A 23,960-nucleotide genomic window follows, 5' to 3' on the forward strand; every position below is an offset into this window, starting at 1 on the left:
TAAGCTACAAAGTCATATGTTACGTGATAAAAAGGGAAAAAGCATAAGAAAATTTCATTGTGTTCGAAAAACTGAAGTATCTATCTCTGTTCGGAAAAACTATGAAAATTTTATTTATATTTATTTTATTATATAAGTGTAGAGTATAAAATAGATTTATAAAATACCTTGTTAGTAGTTCATATATAAGATATTTTAAATTTATTTTAATAAATTATTTAGTATAATATTCATAATTTATGCTAAAATTTATCAAAAAAAATATCAAAGTTTTAATCATGTCACCAACATAAATAAATTTTTCTTATTTTTTCACTAAAAATTAATTGTATATTTTTTTATTATTCATATTTTCGTTTCTCTTTCAAAAAAAATTTGTTCCTCTTTAATTTTTTTTTCTTCTCCATTTTTTTATCTCTTCCTCCTGAAATTCACAGTCCATGATTATAAAAAAAATCTCATAACTTTTTTCTCTTTAAAATATCATATCTAATAATTTTGTTGTTAATATTTATACGGTAATTTTTTTAATTATTATTTTATAAATATATAGAATTAAATTTAAATTTTTAAAATTTATGATTCTCAATTTTTAATCATGATTATATATATAATTGATTTATCATATTTTATTAATAATTTATATTTTTATAAATTAAAATTGGGTGAATAGTGACTAATAATTATTTATTTATTTATAGTATTATTGTGAGGTATAATGTTATTTTTTTTAATTATTTAACAATTTTTTCAAATTTTTATTTGACTTAAATATGTTTTATGTCTCTCTAAAATTAAGGATTTATTTTATTTTCATCCTGAAATTTTTTTTAAGAATGGGCATAACTTTTATTTGAAGATTGAATGATAGTTTTCAATTTGTGTTTGATTCACTTTTTAGTAATATTTAAAAAAAAATATTACCTAATTATGCATAAATGTTACTAATTTATTTTTGGAATATATTATCAAATATTGTATATAATCCATGTTGCTAAAGACTTTTAATAATACTTTTATATAGATAATATTTTTCAAATGTTATTAAAATGATATTTTTATAATATTTTAATGATGTTGTCGAGTCTTTTTAATTTTATAAAATAATAATTAGTTTTAATATAAACGTTACTATCAATTATTATACTTTATGTTTCCTAAGCTCTTGCATGTTCTTTAAGACAAAGTTGAAGATATTCTTAATTAGTCATTACTAGTTATATATCAAATATTAAAGTTCAATAAGTTTAAGTATAACCATATGATTGTATATACTCTTTATGAATTATTCATTTAATTGTTATGAGATTTTAATTATGGGAAACAAATAGATATAAGAGAAGTATACTTTTTATGTGAATTTTTTTATTCGATGTGCAACTTTGATTTTAAAAATAATTAGAAACAATAACATTGAGATATAAAAAAATGATATTTATCTATAGTAACATTTTTCAAAAAAAAATATATTACAAAATAACTTATGTGACATTTTTTTACTTGATATGAGACTTTAATTTTGAAAATAATTAGAAAGAATAATATTGAAATAAAAAAAAATGTTACTCTATCTATAATAACATTTAAAAAAAATGATGCAAAATAACTTATTTGTTCAATATATATTAACATTTTAACAAATGTAAGTAGGAAAATGATGCTAAAGAATTAAAATGTAGTAGTGATTGTATGACCATTAATAAGACAATTTATCTTCTTCTTTTCTTTCTTTATTGAAAACCTGATTTATTCTGTTTTGAATGAATTTGTAAATAAATAAGTTTTTTATGAGTTATGTTTTGATATGCCTAAAAAGTCTCATATCGTTTAAGAATTGAGACTAAAAATATTTTATAAATATTTATCCTCCTTAACTCATTAAGACGTCTTTTAAAAGACAAAACTACAATGATTCAACACTTGTCAAGGCGAACAATACCTCGAACGTTGTGATATTGACGATGCAAATTTATAGTTGGAACATTGACATTAAATGAAGAACCAAAGTCACTCTTGTCCCTTAGTCTTGATTGAGAGTTTGTTCTAGTATGTTTAAAAGTCTCACGTCGCTTAAGAGTCGAGATTAAGAGTAAGTTACAAACACTCTTCCTCCATAACACATTGAGATACCTTTTCAAGGACAAAAAATATGATAATCCAACGAATGTCAAAGCGGACAATACTTCAAATACGGTAATCTTAAAAATGTCAGCAAACTTATGGTTGAAATATTGACACTAAAAGGTGAACCTAAGCCACTCTTGCTCCTTAGCTTCAATTGGGGAACTTATTTTCAATATATCTAAAAGTTTTACAAGTCTTACAGCAAAAAAGCCCAATTTATAATTATTTTTTATTTTTATCATTTATTTTTTAAACCTATATATTCTAATGATTAACTCATCTTTGACCATTAATAATAAATTCCATCCATCAAAATGTTCACCAATCAAATAAATTTTATAGTCAAAATAAAATAATCATCTTTAATTACTCTAAAAATTGTTATATCCAATAAGAATTATGAAATTTTCATATGAATTTTAAAAAAAGCGCAAACACATATGTGTGCAAATCAAGTTGTTTCAATTTTTAAAGTTATATTCAATTCTTATGAATAAAAAATTATATTTAATTATAAATTTTAAAATTCATTTAATTTATTTTTTTTATTTTTTTAACTTCTAAACAATTAGTAAAATATTTTTGTTTGCTAATAATTTTAATTTATGTTATGCTTATCACTACAGGGTTTATGATATTGAAGAAATATTAATTTTAACATAAAAATAGTAATTTCTGTTATCTTATAAATTAGTTAGTGATATAAAATGTTATTTCTTAAAATTATAAGAGCATACCACTGCTAATTAAAGAATAAGTTATATGATTTTGAAATAAAAATATTATTCATTTTTTTCATAATCACAAAACAATAGAGAAATATTCTAATTTGAAGATTGAATACAAAAATAATTCCATTCCTTTCACTCGACCTAAGTTTATGAAATGGTAATAAAATAACTTGATTCCATCACACTCAACCTAAATTTATAATACTTATTAACTAATGATAACATAATTAAATGATAGCCTGTAGTGATGCCCAATGTACACCTACGGTAGCTTGTTATTGGATTATATGTTGTTTTATTATCGCCGTCACCCTTTTCTATATCACTAATCAATCAAATTCCCACATTTCATTAAACAACCACTTGCGCGTTGAATGTAAGCACGCCTGTCATATCATCTCAAATAAATTAAATATTACCATAAAATATTCATAAATTTTATTATTTACTTTTATTTTAATTTATAATTATATATTAATATCAATTTTTATATATTAAACACGAATTTCTATTTTTTATAAAAATATTTTTATTAATTTTTTTTAATAAAAAAATTTGTAATTTTTTTAACTTTTTATCTAATTCAATTTTATTTAATATAATTATTTATAAATTAAATATTAATATCTTAAAATAAATTATCAATAAAAAATTTGTAGTACAATATAATATTATTTATCATAAATAAACATATGTTACATGTTTAAAGTATTTATTTATATAGATTTTATTATAATTTATATAAAAAAAATATTTAAAAAGCATTAATTTAAATGCATTATAAAAAAATGATCATCTTTAAATTTATTTATTTTTAGACTAAATTCAATCTTATTCTCCTTAAAATAGTTATATATATATATATATATATAAATAAATTATATACATACAAATTTAAAGATAATTTTGAAGTCAAAGTCATATAATATACAAAATAAAAGAGAGAAAAAGTTACTTAAAAATAATATAAAAATGCTTTAAGTTTTTCTTACATTTTATTAAATGAAAAATAATATATATTAAAAAAAAAGAAAATACTTAAAAAATAAATAAAAAACAATAAATCTATTAAGATGTGTTCAAGTAAAAGAATATCATGTTAGAGAAATTAAATATAAAGACATAAAATTTATTAAGATTATATTATACAATTTAAAGAAACTACATCTAAAATTAATAAATTAATAAGTAAAATAATACATTTTAAATATTACTAATTCAAATAATTTATTTATTTATCCACACATATTTAGTTATTAAATTATTATGACGAAATGAAGAAGAAATGGATTGAAGATGAGACACGTGGTGAATTATCGAATGGAATTAGGTGAACCGATCGATACCCTTTCCTTTCTTTGGGTTATGACTTATGACTCATCATTCTATTAAATGGCTATTGCTTTATTTTCGGTTAACGCGTGTGCCATTATTTTTCTTGTTCCAAGTTTTTCCTTTGATTTGCCTCTCTTTCAGCATTCTGGTTTCGTAGAAAAGAAAAAAAACATAAGAGTTTGTGTTTGAATACGATACGTACAGAAACATGTCGACCCTCATTGTACCCCCTGTTCCTCCTTCCCCCAGAGATGATGCCATACAACTTCACACTGCTTTCAAGGGTACTCTATTTTCCTTCAAAATATTATTTTTCTTTTGCTGATTATTTAGGAACTTTTTCTCTGGATAGTGATTTCTTTAAAATTCCCTTTGATTTGACCATCTTAATTCACACTATTCATGGCCTGTGTCATGGGATCAGAAGGAACAATTTTATCATTAACCTAGTCAATCGGGCACTTTTGTGTTTCACCATGTTTGAATCATTGTTGTTGGACCCATTCTCTTCTTACAAACTGATTTTTGGAAGGTTTAGATTCCAATCTACTTTCTTAAAATAGTATCACTATCCTACCTGTTATTGGGTTTACTGATTACCAGACCGACCACCCACTACTACCAGATTATTATGGACCACATGCATATGTCTAGTCTTGCACTCTTCACATTCAAAAAGACCGTCTTCGGCGTGAGAGTAATGTTAGGAGTAAGGTTGAGTCAAGCTCCGTTCCACTTCAATCATAAAAAATAAAAATAAAAAAATTGAACCATCATACTGCTTTTATTATGCATACCTATTGCTAAATTCATACAATTGATGGTGGTGGTTTGTATGTCCAATCATTTTAGACATTATTGTTTTAAAGCTTTTGAAGTTTGACAATATTCAAAATTGTCATGTGTGATTGTCTTGGGAACTAAGTTTATTGATATCTTCTTAGACTTGCTCCTTCTTAATAAGAAGGCCTCAGTGAATCATTTTGTTGTGCTAACTCAATGCGTTTACAGGATTTGGATGTGATACTAGTGCTGTAATCAATATACTTGCTCATCGAGATGCTACACAGCGTGCCTATATCCAACACGAGTACAGAACAATGTATGCGGGGGACCTTCTCAAACGCTTAGCTTCGGAGCTTACTGGCAAGTTGGAGGTACTATGTTGTTTGTTATGAATTCCATTGTACTTCATCAATTATATACCCATTGATCAATATCATGTTAATCATTTTTTTTTATGACAGACCAAGCCATGTGTTTCTCTCTTTATTAACCAAATTATATGTACCTTAGAATTTAGACAAGTGAAGCAGATATGTTTCATTTCCTAACCATATATACCTGGTTTGACTTATTAGACTGCAGTTTTGCTTTGGATTCATGACCCTGCCACACGTGATGCAATAATCCTTAAGCAGACTCTAACCGCAGCCAAAAATATCGAAGCTGCTACTGAAGTAATATGTTCACGAAGTTCATCCCAGCTGCAATATTTAAGACAGATATATCATTCTAAATTTGGCAATTTTCTTGAGCACGACATTGAAAGGAACACCTCTGGGGACCATAAAAAGGTGAATCTTCTCTTTGTTGTTGCCTGTGTGTGGCTTTCATGAAAGACATCCTTGCTAGCAGAAATTAGTCACATTAAAGGTTTCTATCTGGTAGCTGAAAGTCTCGTACTCTTTTTTGTATCCTAACAACCCTACCTGTTAAAGAGGATGATTGCATGACATTAGTGAGGCACTTTTGGTTGTTTACTTGTTGAAGTACCCAAGGTGCTAAAAAAAGTTTAAACAAAAATGAGACTGCACATGTTCATCAAAGATATATAGGGATGTTTTTTTAAAGCTTTGGTGGATATTTCCAATAAAGCCACCATTTGTGGTCTTTATGTTCTGCTCAAATTTATAGCTGAATGACTTCTACCAAGCCATTTGAGGCAAGGTTCTCTAGTTACTCCATTCAAGAATATAGCTACAAGGCAAACAAAATGATTTTGGATCTACACAAAAGATTGAATGCCTGTTGGCAGTTGAAAGATTTCAGTCGCTAGTCAACTATGGGTAGGATGTGGACTAATTTTCTGGTCTATCCATTTATTTGAATGTGCAAGTGTGTTTAACTGCATATGTCTAGGGAAATCTTGTTCAGTTTGTCGTAGATCTCCAGTGGATTACAACTTCTGCCTCATTCCATTTATTCTCTATTTTAATCAGTAATCAGATCTTAATTCCTTCCTAGATATTCAAACAATAAGTGTTACTAATACATTTATGTAAAAACCTTGATTCAGATTTTGCTTGCATATGTAGCCACACCACGTCATGAAGGCCCCGAGGTAAATAGAGAGATGGCTGAGATGGATGCGAAGGTTCTCTACAAAGCAGGGGAGAAGAAACTGGGAACTGATGAGAAGACTTTTGTGCAAATATTCAGTGAACGGAGTGCAGCACATTTGGCTGCTGTAGATTATTATTACGATAGCATGTATGGGCACTCATTGAAAAAGGTATCTTTACCACTTTTATTTCCTTTTGCTTTGAACTTAGTCTCTCCCAATGTCTTTTCTGGTGCTTATACAAGCTAAATTTATATCAGGCAATAAAGAAGGAAACATCCGGATTGTTTGCTTTTGCACTTCTGACAATAGTTCAATGTGCTGTGAATCCTGCAAGGTATTTTGCAAAGGTATTCCCCCTTGGCTTCAATTTAATATAGTCGCTTCTAGTAACGTCATTTTACTTGGATAGAGATCACAACATTTGCATTCAATGACAATTCTTCTTGTAAGAAACTAGGATGATAGGTAAGAATCAAAACTCGAGATAAGTGGTCTAAAGATAAGGTGATCAAGACTTATTGTCAGAATATTTTTTCACTGAACGATCTGTTAGCAACATGGGCACCGAGTCCTTGAAACAAATGATTTATAGTTGAAAATGTTAGAAACTTGATAAACACGTTCATCTACAGCTGGGATCCCTTGCAGTGAATTTTATACTGCAGAGGATCCTAACCCCATTTAGCATGACTTATTAATGTAAATATGCATCAACAAATTCTTTTTTGTCTAGTATCTTTTGCTGATTTTGTAGTTGTTAGTTCTGTAAGCATTAAGTGAACCTTTTAAAATTTCTTACCACTAAGACATGAAGATATGTTTTCTTCACCTTTGGCACTGTTCAGGTCTTGCGCAAGTCAATGAAAGGTTTGGGGACTGATGATACAAAACTTATAAGGGTGATAGTAACAAGGGCTGAGTTGGATTTACTGTATATCAAAGCCGAATACTTGAAGAAATACAAGAAGACGCTTAACGATGCAGTTCACTCAGAAACATCCGGCAACTACAGGGCTTTTCTTCTCTCACTCTTAGGTCCTAACCAGTAGTAAATTATGTTGAAGGATGTTTTTGTGGAATGAATTCACCGTATGATGTTGAATAAATAAGCAATGCCTATCTTTTTCTGTATTGATATTGTAAATTAGGTAGTGCGTGGTGCTTTGTTAGTAATATGTACACACATTTGGTTTCAGCTTGTATTTGCTTTGTAATTACAATGCACAGATAAAGGATTAGTGTGTATAAAACTGTTAATTTTTGTTTCCATTATCAAACGTTCACGATTCCTTTGCTTGCTTTGATTTTCTTTTTTTGGCCAAGAGAGCATTGGTAGGTTCACGCGATAGGGATTGTAAGTTGGTTGGATTAAACCGTATTTGGATAGATATTTTATCTAACTTGATTAAAATTCAATGTGCAATTTTTTTAAGAATCTAATCCAATTTAATCAGATCCCGATACGAACATGTTGAATTAGTTGAATCAAAATAATTAAATTAATTTTTTTTATAAAAATTTAAATATTTTAAAATAAATGTAAATTATTTGATATATTGTTATAAATACAATGTTATCAATTCATACAGAAAACAATGATACAAACTAAATTTCAAAATAAATTTGTTATTTTTTACATTATTAACCCAAACAATTAATATTAATCTAATCATTAGGATTAGTCTAGTGATTGGATGAAGAGAGATTATGGTAGTTAGAAGTACGAGGACTTAAGTTCAATTTTCATTGCGACTATTTTGTAATTTTTCCTATCTTTATAAAAAAAAATTAACATTAACTAATACAAAATTTAAAAATAAATATTTTATTGTTACGCTGTTATAAACTAAAAATACAAAATCCATTATTCTAACTATATAATATTGAATTTTAATTGAGTTAAGTTGAAAATGATCCAAATGTTAAGAATAACGAATTCAAGTTTATTAGGTCAATTTGAATTATACAAAATCACAAGATTTGTATGGAATGAACTTATCTAAATAATGCTAAGATTCCAAAATGAATACATATCATACCAATAGCAAAAGTTAATAATCTAATCTATTTAGTTAATTTATAGTAACATTAAAATTTCACTATAATATATTAAGATTATTTGTTTATTAATATACTAAAATTTAAATTAGGTGTTTTGCATATGCATCCACAAGCACGTCTAAAGAGTTTTAGCCCGTGTTTGGATGCGCGTTGCATTAGGGCAACACGCGTATTCTCTTCCAAAAACGCGATTTCTCTCTTTGGATGCATGTTTGGATTTTTCTTCTTCACACGATTCCACGAATAAAAATCAATTTTGGCTGAAGCTGGTGAAGATTGCTTCTACGTCTTCAGGAAATTGATTTTGGTAAGTGGATATTTGATTTTCCTCATTTGTCCTCATGAAACTTCAATGTTCTCTTTGGTGGCATGCGACCATTCTGCAGTTGTTAGGCTTTCTGCCGATGTGCATGTGTCTAGTGTTGCAGAAATAACAGACATGTTTCTCCTTATTTTGGAGAAAAAAAGATGGTTGAATTCTGTGAGGAGGTGGCGGTTGAATTGACTGATGATAGAAAGATGTTAGGGTTCTTTTCTTTTCATTTCTGATCATTTCTTCAATCACAAATCCAAACATGCACTTATTTCAAAGCTTTTAAAGTAGAGATTATAAGAATTAAAAATTAAGTTATATTATAATTTATTTCCAATAATTAAATAATTTTATAATATTATTCTTTTTCGATTTTTCCTTTATTTTCTCTAAACTAAATTCTTTACTTTTTATTCTACTTTTTTAATCTATTATCATTCTCCCTAGTGGTTGGGTGAGGAGGGGTTGAGGTAGTTAGAAGCATGAAGACCTAGGTTCAATCCTCACTACGACCATCTTTGTAATCTTTCCTATCTTTACAAAAAAAAAAAAAAATCTATTATCATTCTCTTATCTCTTCGCATTATTTTTTAATACATCTCTAAACCAAGAGGTTATTCTTAGTAGTATTTGTGTATGTGGTACGTGTGAGGGACTCAATTTGGGGCAGACAGTGTTGTATATATATATATATATTAATATTCTTATTTAAAGATTAAGAAAATTAATTAATTTAATTGGTTATATTAAATTTATTCTATTCTTTTAAAATTATTTATAATATATTAATAATTTTTTTCTCTATTAATTACTTATTAAATTAAAAATAATAATATAAATATTTTTATTAAAAATGATTAATGCAATAAATGTTTTCAATTAATTTTTTTTATAAAAAACACAACACAGTACTCCTGATTTTGATCATATAAAATGGAGGGAAAGATGTGGTTGGATCCACTGCCTCGTGCATGACTTTATATATATATATTTACACGTCTATATGCTTTCATTATCAAAGCAGTTGTAACATTTGGATGATACATCTCTACCTATCTATCATATCAATCATGTTATATTAATCATAACTAGGGACGGAGCCAGGATTTCAATACTGGGGGGCCGAGAATAAATAATATATAATTTATAATAAATGAAAATTAAAGTATCAAAAGCATATTATCTGACAAAACTAGATAATAATTAACATAGGGGGTGCCATATAGTAATATATGAGTTTATATTAAAAATAGGGGGTGCCATATAGTAATATATATGTATATAAAAAAAAATTAAAATTGTTGGGGGGGCTGTGGCACCCGTAGGTCCCCCCTTGGCTCCGTCCTTGATCATAACTTTTCCTTCTAACTATTGTTATACAATCTTTGGTAAATTGTATTTATTTTACTAATATAAATTTGTATATTAATATAATACACTACTTTAATATATAAATTATATTATAATTAAAAATTATAATAAATAAATATTTTTAATATATAAATTATATCATGATATAAAATTATTTTAATTATAAACATTTTAAAAATTTTATTTAAAAATAAATATGAAAGGTTAAAATTAAAATAAACAAAAAGTTAAAAAGATTCCTATAAATAATTTAAAAGAAAAGTTATTATAAACACTATTATTAAAGAATTATTTTTAAAATAGTCTTGTTTAAGATAAATATTTTAATTTATATATATAGAAACAATATAATAATATTGTAATAACTTATTTTCACCTATATCACGGAATTCAATTCATATTTTGTGAGATTTTATCAATTAATTTTAACTAAATAAACCATCGATTTAGTTTCTAAAATATTATTATTTTTCTTTTTAAACAATCCTTAAACTAATGAAAGTGTATAAATAACTTTTAAAGTATTAACGAATATTCATTAACTTTGTATCCAGATTAATATATTTTTCACACATTAAGAGACTAAATTGAAAAAAAATTCAACATCCTTAAACAAGTATTTAGAAGAAAGAGTGATATTCGGTGGCCAAGTTGATGGTTATTCGTTTATATCTGAATATGACAGTGAGACGGAGAATAAAAGCTAATGTGCATCGTAGGATGAATTAAATGGCCAGGATTCTGATATGTGTGAGTGTGAGTGTGAGTGTGCTGCAGTCAATCCGAAGCACAGCATCCGAATATTCTGTTAGATATGCGTTTTTCTTGAATATTCTACGCATTCCATAGCCACTGTTGCATGGCATATTCGCATATATCACCAACTTATGCCTCTCTCGCAACCCATCTAATTTTTTCCTCTTAAACTACCAATTGCATCACCAACCTAATAATTGTATTTGTGTTTTCAGAGTCACAATAGTTTTTAACACCCATGCCTTCTTCTTTTACTATTAAAGTAGGATAATTTTTTATTAAGTTTCCGAAATAAATATTCTTTAAAAATCACCTATTTAAGTAAAAATACCCAACATCCATTAGATTCTCCTGTGGCAGTAAAATCTGACACGGGTTTAAATAATATATTCTGAGATGTTTGATTCATACTCTGTAAAAACTCGTGAGTAGTCACATCACAGTAATAATAACTCGAGCTGCATTAGGCCCTTGCTGGAATAGCAAGGAAAAGAAGTATTGGCATTTATGATTTGTTTTAGGTTATCGTTAGTTAGTTTTTTCTTTTAAGTATCATCAATACTTTGTTAGCACTGTTTTTTCACAGAATATAAACCCTCTTTGTAATAACGAAATTCAGTGAATGAAGCTTTTTTAAAGTGAGAAGCTTTCTCTTGTTTTGGTTTCTCGTTAGAGCCATGGCAGACAACACCATGTCCTTTCTCTTTACCATCATCATCAGCTTTGGCTTCTGCGTTCTTTATGCATCTGCAGAACTACAGAGATTTGCACTCTCTTCTAAACACGACGGTTCTCTTAGCTTCTTGGTGCTTGGTGACTGGGGAAGAAGAGGTGCTTACAACCAATCACAAGTTGCTTTCCAGGTTTGCTTTTATGTTCTTCATTTCTCCTCATTTCAGTTATTATCATTTAATGGATGAAAACAATGTTGTATTGTACTGAAAAAACAAAGTTACATGAATATGAATGCAGATGGGAAAGGTTGGAGAGAAGCTTGATATCGATTTTGTAGTTTCCACTGGAGACAACTTCTACGACAATGGACTCACTAGTGACCATGACAACGCTTTTGAAGAGTCATTCACTAAAATTTACACAGCAAAAAGCCTGCAAAAGCAGTGGTACAGTGGTAATTTCCTAAACTCATCAATGATGACATACAAGTTATACTATAGAGTCTAGTAGAGCTTATCATATACTTTTGTATCATGTTGGATGCAGTGTTAGGGAACCATGACTATAGGGGTGATGCAGAGGCCCAACTGAGCCCGGTCCTTAGAGAAATTGATAGCAGATGGCTTTGCCTAAGGTCTTTTATTGTAGATTCAGGTATTTTCTTGCTTCTTGTTTTTCTTTCTTTGAGATTATCTTCTAGACATTAAAACCATTGCAATAATCTGGTGTTTCTTCTCCTGCAGAGCTGGTTGAGATTTTCTTTGTAGACACTACTCCTTTTGTTCACGATTACTTCATTCAACCACAGGAACACAAGTATGATTGGCGGGGCATTGGCTCACAAAAACCTTATATTACAAACTTACTCAAGGTGTGCATAGATTACTTTTACATTTTGCCACTCGGCACAAGATATCTGAATTTTCAGCTGGCAGTGTTCTTCTGTAAAATTATAGTAGGGAGAATTTGAAATATTCAATTAGCTGCAAAATTTAGTTTAAATATTTCTAGTTCAATCCACAATTGTTTTTGATAGCAGAATAACATATTTTTAATCCATAAATCTAACCATTTGGACAAATTGAAATACATGAAACTTGCAAACCGGAAAATTCCCTTTGTTGTACCACGCTTAGCTGTTGCCAATTTGCCATCCACTTGATGATTGATTAATAATAGTGCTTTCTTCTCATATAAGTGAGAGTGATATAATTGATTGAGGTTATAATATTATGTTGCAGGACGTAGAATTGGCACTGAGGGAATCAACAGCAAGATGGAAGATTGTTGTTGGTCACCATGCCATTAGAAGTGTTGGGCACCATGGTGATACTCAAGAACTTATAAATCAGCTTCTCCCAATCCTTCAGGTAACTAAAAGCTGAGGATGAATAACTGAAGATGACTCTCATCTCTCTGCCTAACTCAGTTAAATTTACTTTCAAATTTCAGGCAAATAACATTGATTTTTACATGAACGGGCATGATCATTGTCTTGAACACATCAGTGACACAGAGAGGTAAAACTAAATGAATTCATGCAAATTTTTACATGGAACAAAGCAAAAGAAATATATTTGTCTGATCGAGGAACTTGTATGCAGTCCCATTCAATTTCTGACTAGCGGGGCAGGGTCAAAAGCTTGGAGAGGAGACACTAAACAAATGAATCGAAGAGACCTAAATTTCTTCTATGATGGACAAGGCTTCATGTCCGTGAAATTGACTCAGACGGATGCCTCCATTGAGTTCTATGATGTTTTTGGCAACGTTTTGCATAGATTGACTTCTTCAAAACAGCTACATTCTTCCATGTAAATAGACCAACCCAAATTGGTTGATGTAATTTCAAACCAATCCTTGATGTCATGTTTTTTAGTATGTATGAGAAATGAAAATACTATGGGCCAAATCCCATTCTTTATTGTGATTCATTCACCGCAGGGACGAATTGCTATTTAACTTCTGACTTGTAAATTTAAGGTGTCAGAGAAGTAATTCTACTTAATTTCAAATTTGCAATCCACATACCTTAGTTTGGAAAGCTTATCATCACCGGTTCAATAATTTAATATTTGAATTATTGCGAGTAATAGTTCTGAATGGAAGCATATCTTTGTTAGGATGTGATGCCAATTTATTTTAGGATGGAAAGCATATCTTTGTTCTGAATGGAAGCATATATTTGTGGATAAGAACGTGATGCCAATTTTTTTTCGAGGATAATTGATTTATAAGGATGGCTAAATGGAAGCATACGTTGCTTATATCCAATATCCACTGGTATCTTATACACCACCATTAAAATACGACCATACCTGAGACCTTAGAGGATATCATAAAGACAAATAACGTGGATATAGGAATATGAGAAGTGTCCAAATCCCAAGCTTGATTTCAATTTATTTTATCAGTGAATTTGAGAAGAGAAAGAACTGAAAAGAAAACTCCCATGTGACGTGATGTTACAAAAGGAAATACACTTCCGAATTTGTGAGAATAATACTCATACTTTGAACCCATTAACGTCAAGTTGTCAACTCCAGCAAAATAATTTGGAACTTGACAACACCTACTTTACACCGAACGCACGAATAATGAGACTAGTTGAGGGAATCAATTACCACTTACCAATACGTTTCTACAAACTCAGCATTTATCATTCGCTCACACGTTGCTTCAGCAATCGAAACTTGAATTCGCTGGTTCTAATTAAATGGAGCATACATTGGCACCATAGCAATTAGCAAGATTGTCTTTAGCTAGGAAGTTGCAACGAAGCTGCACAAAACTGACATGTGGGGCCCAGTGACACCCTATTGTTTGCGTCCACGTGCTTTTCTCGGCTTGTCCGTTAGTATATTGATTTTAAAATTATGCATGTCGTGCCACTGAGCCATTAGTACGTATAAGTTATCTATCTATCTATGACATTTTGACAGTAACGCTTAAGATCCATTTTGGTCATCAACTCTTGCTAGACTTTTTTATTTCGTTATATAATTTGTCCTACAAGTGAAGAGTTGGAAACACACACACAAACACACAAAAAAATGGCTGGTTTGGGATTATGGATGGCTTTCATCAGTGTTTGTTTTGTGTCTGTATCAGCTCTGCTGCAACGCCTAGAGCACCCTGTCAAAACTGATGGCTCACTTAGCCTTGTGGTCATTGGAGACTGGGGGAGGAAAGGAACGTACAACCAATCTGAAGTTTCTGCTCAGGTTTTTGTTACATCCATTCTTCATCTAATAACCGCTTAAGAATTTCAGTCACATAAACTCTACCTTCTTTCTAACCCCAACCCCCGCAAAAACATGAGGGCAAACTTGTGTTCCAATATTAGTCTAGTAACACAAGTACACAATTACTAGTATATTTTTATTAGGATTTATAACATAGCATTAACATCTTCGTGAATCTTTTTACTTGCTCTTTTGAGACTTGTTTTTTATGCTAGGATGCTTATGGCCTGTATAGATACTTTTTCAGAAGCATTTATAGGAGAAAAAAATAAGATGAAATATGGAAACAAACTTATAAAGAAGTTTATTTCATTTATTTATTTATTTATTTATTATTATTTTTTTAAAGTGTTTCTGGAGAAGGTTATCCAAACACTCTATGTCTAGTTAGGTACACAAAAGCTGGTGCTTTTTAAACACTCAACTCTTTGTGTATGTCAGATGGGAAGAGTAGCTGCAAAGTTAAATATCGACTTTGTGATATCCACTGGAGACAATTTCTATGATGATGGATTGACTGGTATAGACGACCCAGCATTTGAAAACTCCTTCTCTAAAATCTACAATGCCAAGAGCCTCCAAAAGCAGTGGTATAATGGTAAGTTCTGACACCGATTGCAAAGATAGATTTATTAGTCAAAATTTCTTAACAAGCTTATATGTGAGTAAACACTCCTCTAATATTTCATCATGTCTATCAAATGTGTTGCACTTTGGTTGTAGTCTTGGGCAACCATGACTACAGGGGAGATGTTGAAGCTCAATTAAATCCAATCCTTCAGAATATTGATCCTAGATGGATCTGCCAAAAATCATTTATTGTTGATACCGGTAAGGAAGCTTCTCAACAGAGCTTTATGTCTTGGTATAATAAAATATCGACATCATTAAGTATTCTTCTAATCTTAAAACTCCCCAGAAATTGCTGAGTTCTTCTTCGTTGATACAACACCATTTGTGGACAAGTATTTTCTTAAGCCAAAGGAGCACAAGTATGATTGGAGAGGAGTGCTTCCAAGAGAGAAATATCTATCAAAGCTCTTAATGGTAAATCTCTCGATCATTATTAAATCAGCACAACAAATTAAGATAAAAGCAATCTAATGCAATATTTTTGGTCTTTTGGGGCGTGGCTTTGAACATAGGATCTGGAAATAGCATTAAAGGATTCTACTGCCGACTGGAAGATTGTTGTGGGGCATCATCCTGTAAGAAGCATAGGGCACCATGGTGACACTCAAGAGCTCATAAGGCAGCTTCTGCCAATCCTTGAGGTCATTTAGCCAAATATATCGTATACAAAGAAAACTAGTGAAAAATGAGGTGCACCCTTTACTGATAAAATGAAAATTGCAGGCAAACGACGTGGATATGTACATTAATGGGCATGACCATTGCTTGGAACATATAAGTAGCACAAGCAGGTGCGTATTAACTTGGGCTTGTTTGTTAACTAAATCACCTTTAAATGATGATACATATTTGATTATATTGAGTGTTGTTACAGCCAAATTCAGTTCTTAACCAGTGGAGGAGGTTCAAAAGCATGGAAAGGAGACATCGATAAAGAGAGAAGAGATGGGATGGAGTTTTACTATGATGGACAAGGATTTATGTCCCTGGAGCTTCAACAAACCAATGCCAAAGTTGTTTATTATGATATTTTTGGCCAAGTTTTGCATACTGTGAATTTGTTCAAGGGGTTACGTTCTGCCTCTGCCATATAGAAGAGTCGCTGTGAAAGTCCTACCTACTGGCCTAAACAAGATTAGTGGACATGGTTTTAAGTTTGACACTAATTACAATTACCTAATGCCTTGTAAACTCCTTTGCCCCATCTATTCATGAAGAAAAAAGATTTGAGGACACCATATTAGTTAACAACCGGAGAGAGGTATAAAGAAAATTAACAATGAGTCCCAATTATTTAACACTGGGTAAAAAATTACGCAAAATCTTCTGTTTTTAATTATATTTTGTATATCCTTATTTCAAAATTATTTATAATTAATCATATTAGTTTATTTTAACCTATAATGTGATATTTAAAATTGTATAAATATTTATTATTCGATAATATATCTAAATTTTTTTAAATAATATCAAATTCTATATACATGAATATCATATTATATAATTTAAAAATTAGATCAATTATATTTATATTATAAAAAATTATTAAAAGTATAAAAATTGATTCAAATTTTTAGATTTATATATAATGAATTACTTTCCTGGTGAATGTATAAAACCAAATTTTATTTTTCATTTTAATATTTTAAAATGATTATTGATCATTAACTTTTCGAAGAATCTTTCGTTACTAGCCGTGAATGATAGATTTTCTCTTTTTTTATTTTTTTATTTTTTTTATTTTTATGATTTGTTGATACGATATTGAGATTGAAATATCGAAAAGAAAAGGATAGAATTATATGATTTAATTTTTTTTGTCCCTAAAATATCTACCGCCGATAACAATGACTAGAATTATATAATTTAATTTAATTTGTAATTGCCGGAAAATTTACTTGAATATTCTTATAATCATATTTATAAAAATAAAATAAAGTAATAAAAAATAAAATTGACACAACAAAAGAAGTTAAGTAGTTTAATAGATTATACAGGAAGTTTAGGTGTGTAAGTTTGTAAAGGTAATTCACGAACTTAAACTTAACCAATAAATTTAGACAAATTTTTTTAATGTTTGATTTAATCTCAATTCAACCTTTTGTATTTTTTGATCCATGATTCAATTTAACTACTACTAATAATAATAAATTAATATAATCATTTACTTATAACAATATTTTTTGTCATTTTTTTCGGTAATAAATATTGTATTTTTAAATCGATAATATTGTAAGGAATTAATAATATAATATATTTATTTTTAATTTTATTTTATATTAATATTAATTGTTTGATCGAATAATAATGCAGTAAATTAATAAATTTATTTTTAAATTTAGTTTATATTATTATTTATTTTATTGATTAATAAGTAACAAAATATTAAATGATTTATATTTATTATAAAATGTTTAAATTTTATAAAAATAAATAAATTTAATTATATTAAAAAAAGTTTCTAAATATTTAATTATATTAATTTGATTGATCTAACTTAATCTAACATAATTATAATCAAATTAGATTAAGTATAAATTTTTAAAAATATATATATAAACTTGATTCAACCTAATTCATTAAATTTTAATGAAGAGATTCATTTAATCTTATGCATAGGATCCAAGATAACTTATAATGAAGAACATGAATTATAATCTTTATAAAGTCATTTTTTTTATTATTTTTATAAAAAAAATTGTATTTCCCAATCATTTCAGCGACATGTTATCAAGTCAATTGACAGTCAAAGTAAAAAATGCAATTTAGCTAAATATTGAAATACTTTATTATCTCTCCTTTATCACATTAATAAACAAGTATCCACTTAATTAATTGTTTTAATTCATAACGTATTCTTTCAGTGTGTATCCTGTGGATTTTTTTGTTCCTAATTCTAGTGAATTACTTGAGCAATTTGATGAATTATTTAAAGCCATTTGAACATTTGAGTCGTTACTTTATTTACTTAACATGTCTCTATGTTTCTGGAAAGAATAATAAGCTAGCCTATTGAGCTAAAGAAAAAAAGAAAAATTTGGTAATACAGAATTTATGAAAATGAATAAGATTGGAAGGATTGAGGGGGAAGTGAATGACATAAAATAGCAAGAAATGATACAGGATGAGATGCTCACCACAAAATCCCAGCATGAGTGGCCAATTTGGGACCCAACACTTGCCTGCAGTTTTAAGACTCAGGTTTGGACAAGTAACTCCTCTCTCCTCTCTCCTCTCTCCTCTCTCTATTTTCTCAGCCTCGCAAATCATAAATCACACGTTTCATCATTCGCGAACTCTCTAATCTCTCCTTCACACCAAAATATCTCCAATTTACCTATTTCAACCTTTGCTGTAAACTCATACTTAAGAATAAATAAATATTTTTATTACGAATTACTAAAATATATTATTAATATTAATATTAAATGTTATGATTTTTTAATAAAGTTTCTTATTTTTAATTCCATAACCATAAGAATAATGATGAGCAGAGATAAATAATAAATAATAATTATAAAATCATAAAATTTTGTTTGGAGGGCTGAATGGTCATTTAACATACACGAGACGCCCTATAAATACTTGACGTGGCGACTTAACCTCTCCGAGTCCGACTAAAAGCCATCAGAATTGAATAAACAGAAGAAAATCATCGATAACCATTTTCTCTCTCTAGGGTTTCTTTGCCTTCAGCTTTATTTCTTACTTTCTTCCGTAGATCCAGCTTTTTTGTTCGCTTTTCGGAGCTGCAAATGGACGTGGCAGTGACTGCCGTCCGGTCGCCGGCGATCGCCCTTGGAAGACCGATCAACGCCTCCGCCTCAGCTCGGTTCGCTTCTACTTTAGGATTTTCCAGAAAGGTACGGTTACTGTGATTCATTGATTACTTGTTCTGTTTTTTATCTGCTAGTAGTTGGAATTAGGAATCGGAAATGAAATGATGCTTTGTTAATGCATTCAATTGCATGCGTGAAGAGATTAGTTATTAATGAGTTTCATTCATTTGTTTATTTTTACCAGGTATGCTTCACTTCATTATCTATCCCCAAGCAAGGTCGCAGGAATAGAAGAGGATTAGTAGTTAGAGCAGCATCGTCATCTGAATCCGATGGCACTGCGAAGATTGCTCCTCTTCAGTTGGAGTCCCCAGTTGGGCAGTTTCTTTCTCGGATTTTGAAAGATCATCCACATCTCGTGCCTGCTGCCGTCGACCAGCAGCTTGAGCAGCTTCAAACTGACCGCGATGCTGATCAACAAAAGGAAGAGCCCTCTGCTTCAGGCACTGATTTAGTTTTGTACAGGTTTCTTTCATTCTCACTTCTCATTTTCTCTTCATGTTATTACGAAATCGCTAATGAATCTGCCAACTTACATTCCTTGCTTATTTCGCATACATGACTTGTATGAATGAAAACTGATCCCTTTGGTGGCTACAAAACATTCTTATGTGCACTACTACGGTTTAGATTTTAGTATAAAAGTATTATATAATTTGTTGGATGCCACGTATTTTTTATGGTTAACTGGATTGACATAGTACTTTTGGATCATACATGAGTTTCTCCTAAACTACACACTTTGCTGTATTATTTTCCACTGTTCATTGTCAGAATGATGAAGTTGAAATTAAAGTCACGTTAATTTTTTATTCACATAGGATTTGTTGGGTGTATTGTAGAGTATAGTATACCGAGTCCATCTGTTGTATTCAATTGATTATAAAATATTAGTATGTAGGTCCACGTGCATTCTGTAAGGAACACATTCATGTACTATGCATTTCAAATCTGATCAAACTGTATACGCGTATATGCCCTGTGTTTGGTGAAGAAAGGACCATCTCCTCTCCCATGGATAGTCTAGAAATTGATAAAATCAAAGAATTTAATTTTTTTTCTTCTAAAGAATTGAATTTTAGTCATTGGAATCTATTTACTTTTGTGAAAATGTCTCTTCCCTAATTTAATTTAGGGTCTATTTGGGTAAACTTTTTCGGAAACACATGTAAGAGAGAAAAAATAAAGAGCAAAAATGCAATAAGAAGAAAGAAAATGAAATAAGCTTCTCAATAAGCTAAAACTAGCTTATGCACATATTAAAAAAAATGTTTTGGAAAACTATGAGAGAACTTCTGCAAATTAACTTATGCATAAACTAATTTTAGATTATGGAGAAATTTATTTCATTTTTTATTCCTATTTTTTCTCCTAGAAGTGTTTCTACAGAAGTTTATTTTAGGAGACCCTTAATTCCATTCTTGCAAAAAAATGTAATAGGAAAAGAGTAACTCGGTATTCTTGAATTGCTTTAATGAAAAGAAAAAGTGGTAGCCATGAATGGCACCGTTTAAAAGCAGAAAAAAGGTGCAACCAGGGAGTGTGAAACATTTAATTCTTATTCCACTTTATCTCAACTTCTATTTATATACCGTAAAGTGTTTGTCTTAAACAAATCTGATGTTAACCATTGTTCTGGCTTCCAAACTATTTCAGGAGAATTGCTGAGGTGAAGGCTAATGAAAGGAAGAAAACTCTGGAAGAGATCTTGTATGCATTGGTGGTGCAGAAGTTCATGGATGCTAATATTTCTTTGATACCCTCCATAATCCCAGATCAGTCTGGTAAGGTTGATCTGTGGACAAACGAAGATGGTAAACTTGAACAGCTTCACTCACATGAAGCATATGAGATGATTCAAAACCACTTGAGTCTCATTCTGGGTACCAAAGTAGGAGATTTAACATCAATAGCTGAAATCAGCAAATTCAGGGTAGGGCAAGTCTATGCAGCATCGGTGATGTATGGTTATTTTCTTAAGCGAGTTGACCAAAGGTTCCAGCTGGAGAAGACAATGAAAATTCTTCCAAATGCAACAGAAGAAGAGAATAGTGTTCATCAAACTACAATGGACAATGCAAGTCCGAATATTGAAGAGGACAATTCTCAAGTGATGTCTCATCCTGAAGTATCTACCTGGACTGGTGGTGACGTCAGTCCTAGTGGATTCAGCTATGGTATAAAGCCCACCAGGTTGCGTAGCTATGTGATGTCCTTTGACGGTGATACCCTACAAAGATATGCGACAATTAGATCCAAAGAAGCTGTCAGCATCATTGAGAAGCACACAGAGGCATTGTTTGGAAGACCTGAAATTGTTGTAACACCTGAGGGGGCAGTCTCTAAGGATGAAAACATCAAAATTAGCTTTGGTGGTTTAAAGAAACTTGTTTTAGAGGCTGTGACTTTTGGTTCTTTTCTCTGGGATGTTGAGAGCTATGTGGACTCTAGGTACCATTTTGTCTTGAACTGAGTAAGCCCCACCAGGTGGGAGCCTTGTGCATTGGGTTGTCCTCTTGAGCTCTGTTTGCTCCCATACATGACAAGGCATAGTTAATAATAGTGTGATGGTACCGACTGATGGAGTATATTTTCTTCCATGTTAAAAGTTCAAGATATTGTTCACTAATCATCTGTATATACTATATAGTTATAGGGCTGTGAATTTTACTAATGAAAGGAAGGTTATTTCCAAGGTAAATATTTATTTGTCCTTTTTTTCCCTGCAACAAAGCCATAATGATAAAGCATCAGCTTTTGTGATTTTCCTCCTTTGCTGCCTGGTTAGATGGCTGAATTTTTCATATTTAGGTTTGCAGAATAGTGTTTGTATAATTTATAAGATAATGGCTTGATGGTATTTGCATCCGGACTGATTCACGGGGCACTGGTGGTTTTTTTAGCCTTCCCCCGTGTCACTAGGCCAACCTTAAGCCAGTAGTAACAACATGGGTGTAGAAAGTAGGAACAGAGCCCAACATTAGGAACTGGATGGAACAACTGAAATTGCAGTTTCCTGGCGCCCTTGGGTTGCAATTAAGAGCACTCCAGTCTCCACTTTTATAGCAGAATCAATTTTCAACCCCACGCATAGGGATTCCATTAAGTTGCCCGTGTTCTTTCTTTATTTTTATTTTTTTTCAAAAATAGTGGGTTGTTTATTATTCCATTCTTTCAATTTAAATACTAGGAGTTAGAGTTTCATTGTTAATGATGATTTTAAAAGCACTTAAGCGGGAATTTTCTATAACAAATATATGATCTTTGTCTTCTGTGCCAAAAATGCTGTACAAAATTGGTGGCTGGTGATGCTAGAAATTTCCAAAGACTTTATAATGTTGAATAAAAAAAGAAGTTACGGGCAGTGCTGTGATGGAAGCATGTGAGAAAACTAATTTTCTTTTTTTCGCTTTCTTTGATGCAAAGGAATTAAGGGTTGAATCTCTAAAAACATATACATGTTTAATAGTTCACGATGTCTAGAATAAAATTGCCTTTAACAAAAAAAAAAAAAAAAAAAAAAGAACTTGTAACGGGAAAAATTGCAATAAAGTGAATGGTAGTCGTATCACGTGCTTATTTTGACTGAAGATGTTTTGGTTTTACCCATTCTTGATTCTCCTCTTGGTCAACATTCAATTTTGAATGCGCTCACTTCAATATATAAACACCCAACCAAACATCCTCATTCATTCTCATTCTCAATTCTCATACCTTAAAACAGAAATGGTTCTCGGGAAGAAGAAGATGAAGAAGGGCATGGTTTGGTTCTTGAGGCAGCAAGATCTCTCCTGGAAAGAGACCTCAATTGTTGCCCTCAGAAACCTTGTTTGTTATTTGGTCAAACCATTGCGAAAGCTTCGTTGGCGGTGGTTTGGCATTTGGTTTGCTCTAGTGGGAGAATGAGATTGAAATTTATCCAAGTGGGAATGGTTTGTTTAATGTTGGAGATTGTCCTTGAGTTGGAGGGGGAAAGAAGCACGTGCGAGAAGGCTTTGGGTGTTTTTGAGTCCCTCTGCGGTTGTGAAGAGGCTTATGGCAATGCGTTAGCGGTTCCTGTGTTTAGGGTTTACCAAATGTATGGATGAGTGTGGATTTTGGAAAAGAAATATGACATGGAATTAATGGAAATAATGTGCAATCTGCAGAGTGAAGAAGAGAAAGAGGGGAATGAAGCCTGGTCCGAGAAATAAACTGAATCCTATCTCGAGCCAGACAATATTCCCCACATCCTCAATCTCCCACCTGGAAAAGGAAAATGGTATGTCATGAAAGAAAGAACCTATATGTATATCTTCTCTCACCATCTGCCACTTGGCCACTCTCTTTGTTTTGTCGTTAAGAATTTCCAACATTGAGTTACACCTTGCTTCGGAATAAGGTTATTATATTAAAATGCCTCATATTCTGTATGCCATTTTATCTATCAATTTCACAATAATTACCCCATCTCTAATCAAATTACTTATATCACTATACTTTCTTTCCTCATCCATTAATCCATTGGATGTCAGGCTGCTCATAGCTGAC

The 23,960-nt window shown here is 30.6% G+C and overlaps 4 protein-coding genes across 6 annotated transcripts; all 4 read left to right on the top strand.

The window, feature by feature from the left end:
• Nucleotides 1-4,255: 4,255 nt before the first annotated feature.
• LOC109799643 (annexin D5) lies at nt 4,256-7,806 on the top strand. Of its 3 annotated transcripts, none has more exons than XM_020360244.3 (6): nt 4,256-4,474; nt 5,202-5,347; nt 5,552-5,767; nt 6,490-6,705; nt 6,795-6,871; nt 7,383-7,542. In XM_020360244.3, exons 1-6 carry the CDS (start codon nt 4,399-4,401, stop codon nt 7,399-7,401), a joined length of 750 nt encoding a protein of 249 aa, XP_020215833.1. In that variant the 5' UTR covers nt 4,256-4,398; the 3' UTR covers nt 7,402-7,542. The 3 variants fall into 3 exon arrangements, with proteins under 3 accessions (XP_020215833.1, XP_020215832.1, XP_029127277.1); XM_020360243.3 differs by having other exon boundaries at nt 4,257-4,474; nt 6,795-6,884; nt 7,383-7,806; XM_029271444.2 differs by lacking the exon at nt 4,256-4,474 and adding an exon at nt 4,884-4,904 and having other exon boundaries at nt 6,795-6,884; nt 7,383-7,806.
• A 3,478-nt stretch (nt 7,807-11,284) lies between these two features.
• LOC109799403 (purple acid phosphatase 17) lies at nt 11,285-13,637 on the top strand. The gene is made up of 7 exons (XM_020359951.3): nt 11,285-11,901; nt 12,011-12,167; nt 12,260-12,367; nt 12,457-12,584; nt 12,955-13,083; nt 13,166-13,233; nt 13,318-13,637. Exons 1-7 carry the CDS (start codon nt 11,716-11,718, stop codon nt 13,529-13,531), a joined length of 990 nt encoding a protein of 329 aa, XP_020215540.1. The 5' UTR covers nt 11,285-11,715; the 3' UTR covers nt 13,532-13,637.
• A 1,015-nt stretch (nt 13,638-14,652) lies between these two features.
• On the top strand, nt 14,653-16,824 carry LOC109799404 (purple acid phosphatase 3). The gene is made up of 7 exons (XM_020359952.3): nt 14,653-14,937; nt 15,400-15,556; nt 15,682-15,789; nt 15,878-16,005; nt 16,104-16,232; nt 16,315-16,382; nt 16,466-16,824. The coding sequence occupies exons 1-7, from the start codon at nt 14,767-14,769 to the stop codon at nt 16,683-16,685; spliced, it is 981 nt and encodes a 326-aa protein (XP_020215541.1). The 5' UTR covers nt 14,653-14,766; the 3' UTR covers nt 16,686-16,824.
• Nucleotides 16,825-19,184: 2,360 nt separating this feature from the next.
• On the top strand, nt 19,185-22,131 carry LOC109799562 (UV-B-induced protein At3g17800, chloroplastic). The gene is made up of 3 exons (XM_020360143.3): nt 19,185-19,454; nt 19,615-19,895; nt 21,087-22,131. The coding sequence occupies exons 1-3, from the start codon at nt 19,347-19,349 to the stop codon at nt 21,901-21,903; spliced, it is 1,206 nt and encodes a 401-aa protein (XP_020215732.1). The 5' UTR covers nt 19,185-19,346; the 3' UTR covers nt 21,904-22,131.
• The last annotated feature ends 1,829 nt before the right edge of the window (nt 22,132-23,960 follow it).

The sequence above is a fragment of the Cajanus cajan genome, chromosome 2, assembly GCF_000230855.2.
Source record: "Cajanus cajan strain Asha chromosome 2, NIPB_CcT2T_4, whole genome shotgun sequence".
Lineage (NCBI taxonomy): Eukaryota > Viridiplantae > Streptophyta > Magnoliopsida > Fabales > Fabaceae > Cajanus > Cajanus cajan.

Bases quoted from the DNA above. Each gene is read 5' to 3' on its own strand.
- LOC109799643 (XM_020360243.3), top strand. From the start codon at position 4,399: ATGTCGACCCTCATTGTACCCCCTGTTCCTCCTTCCCCCAGAGATGAT. The intron at 4,475-5,201 runs GTACTCTATTTT...ATGCGTTTACAG, and splicing joins ACTTCACACTGCTTTCAAGG to GATTTGGATGTGATACTAGT. The intron at 5,768-6,489 runs GTGAATCTTCTC...ACCTTGATTCAG, and splicing joins CCTCTGGGGACCATAAAAAG to ATTTTGCTTGCATATGTAGC.
- LOC109799403 (XM_020359951.3), top strand. From the start codon at position 11,716: ATGGCAGACAACACCATGTCCTTTCTCTTTACCATCATCATCAGCTTT. The intron at 11,902-12,010 runs GTTTGCTTTTAT...ATATGAATGCAG, and splicing joins AATCACAAGTTGCTTTCCAG to ATGGGAAAGGTTGGAGAGAA. The intron at 13,234-13,317 runs GTAAAACTAAAT...ACTTGTATGCAG, and splicing joins CACATCAGTGACACAGAGAG to TCCCATTCAATTTCTGACTA.
- LOC109799404 (XM_020359952.3), top strand. From the start codon at position 14,767: ATGGCTGGTTTGGGATTATGGATGGCTTTCATCAGTGTTTGTTTTGTG. The intron at 15,557-15,681 runs GTAAGTTCTGAC...CTTTGGTTGTAG, and splicing joins CCAAAAGCAGTGGTATAATG to TCTTGGGCAACCATGACTAC. The intron at 15,790-15,877 runs GTAAGGAAGCTT...AAAACTCCCCAG, and splicing joins ATCATTTATTGTTGATACCG to AAATTGCTGAGTTCTTCTTC.
- LOC109799562 (XM_020360143.3), top strand. From the start codon at position 19,347: ATGGACGTGGCAGTGACTGCCGTCCGGTCGCCGGCGATCGCCCTTGGA. The intron at 19,455-19,614 runs GTACGGTTACTG...TATTTTTACCAG, and splicing joins CTTTAGGATTTTCCAGAAAG to GTATGCTTCACTTCATTATC. The intron at 19,896-21,086 runs GTTTCTTTCATT...AAACTATTTCAG, and splicing joins ACTGATTTAGTTTTGTACAG to GAGAATTGCTGAGGTGAAGG.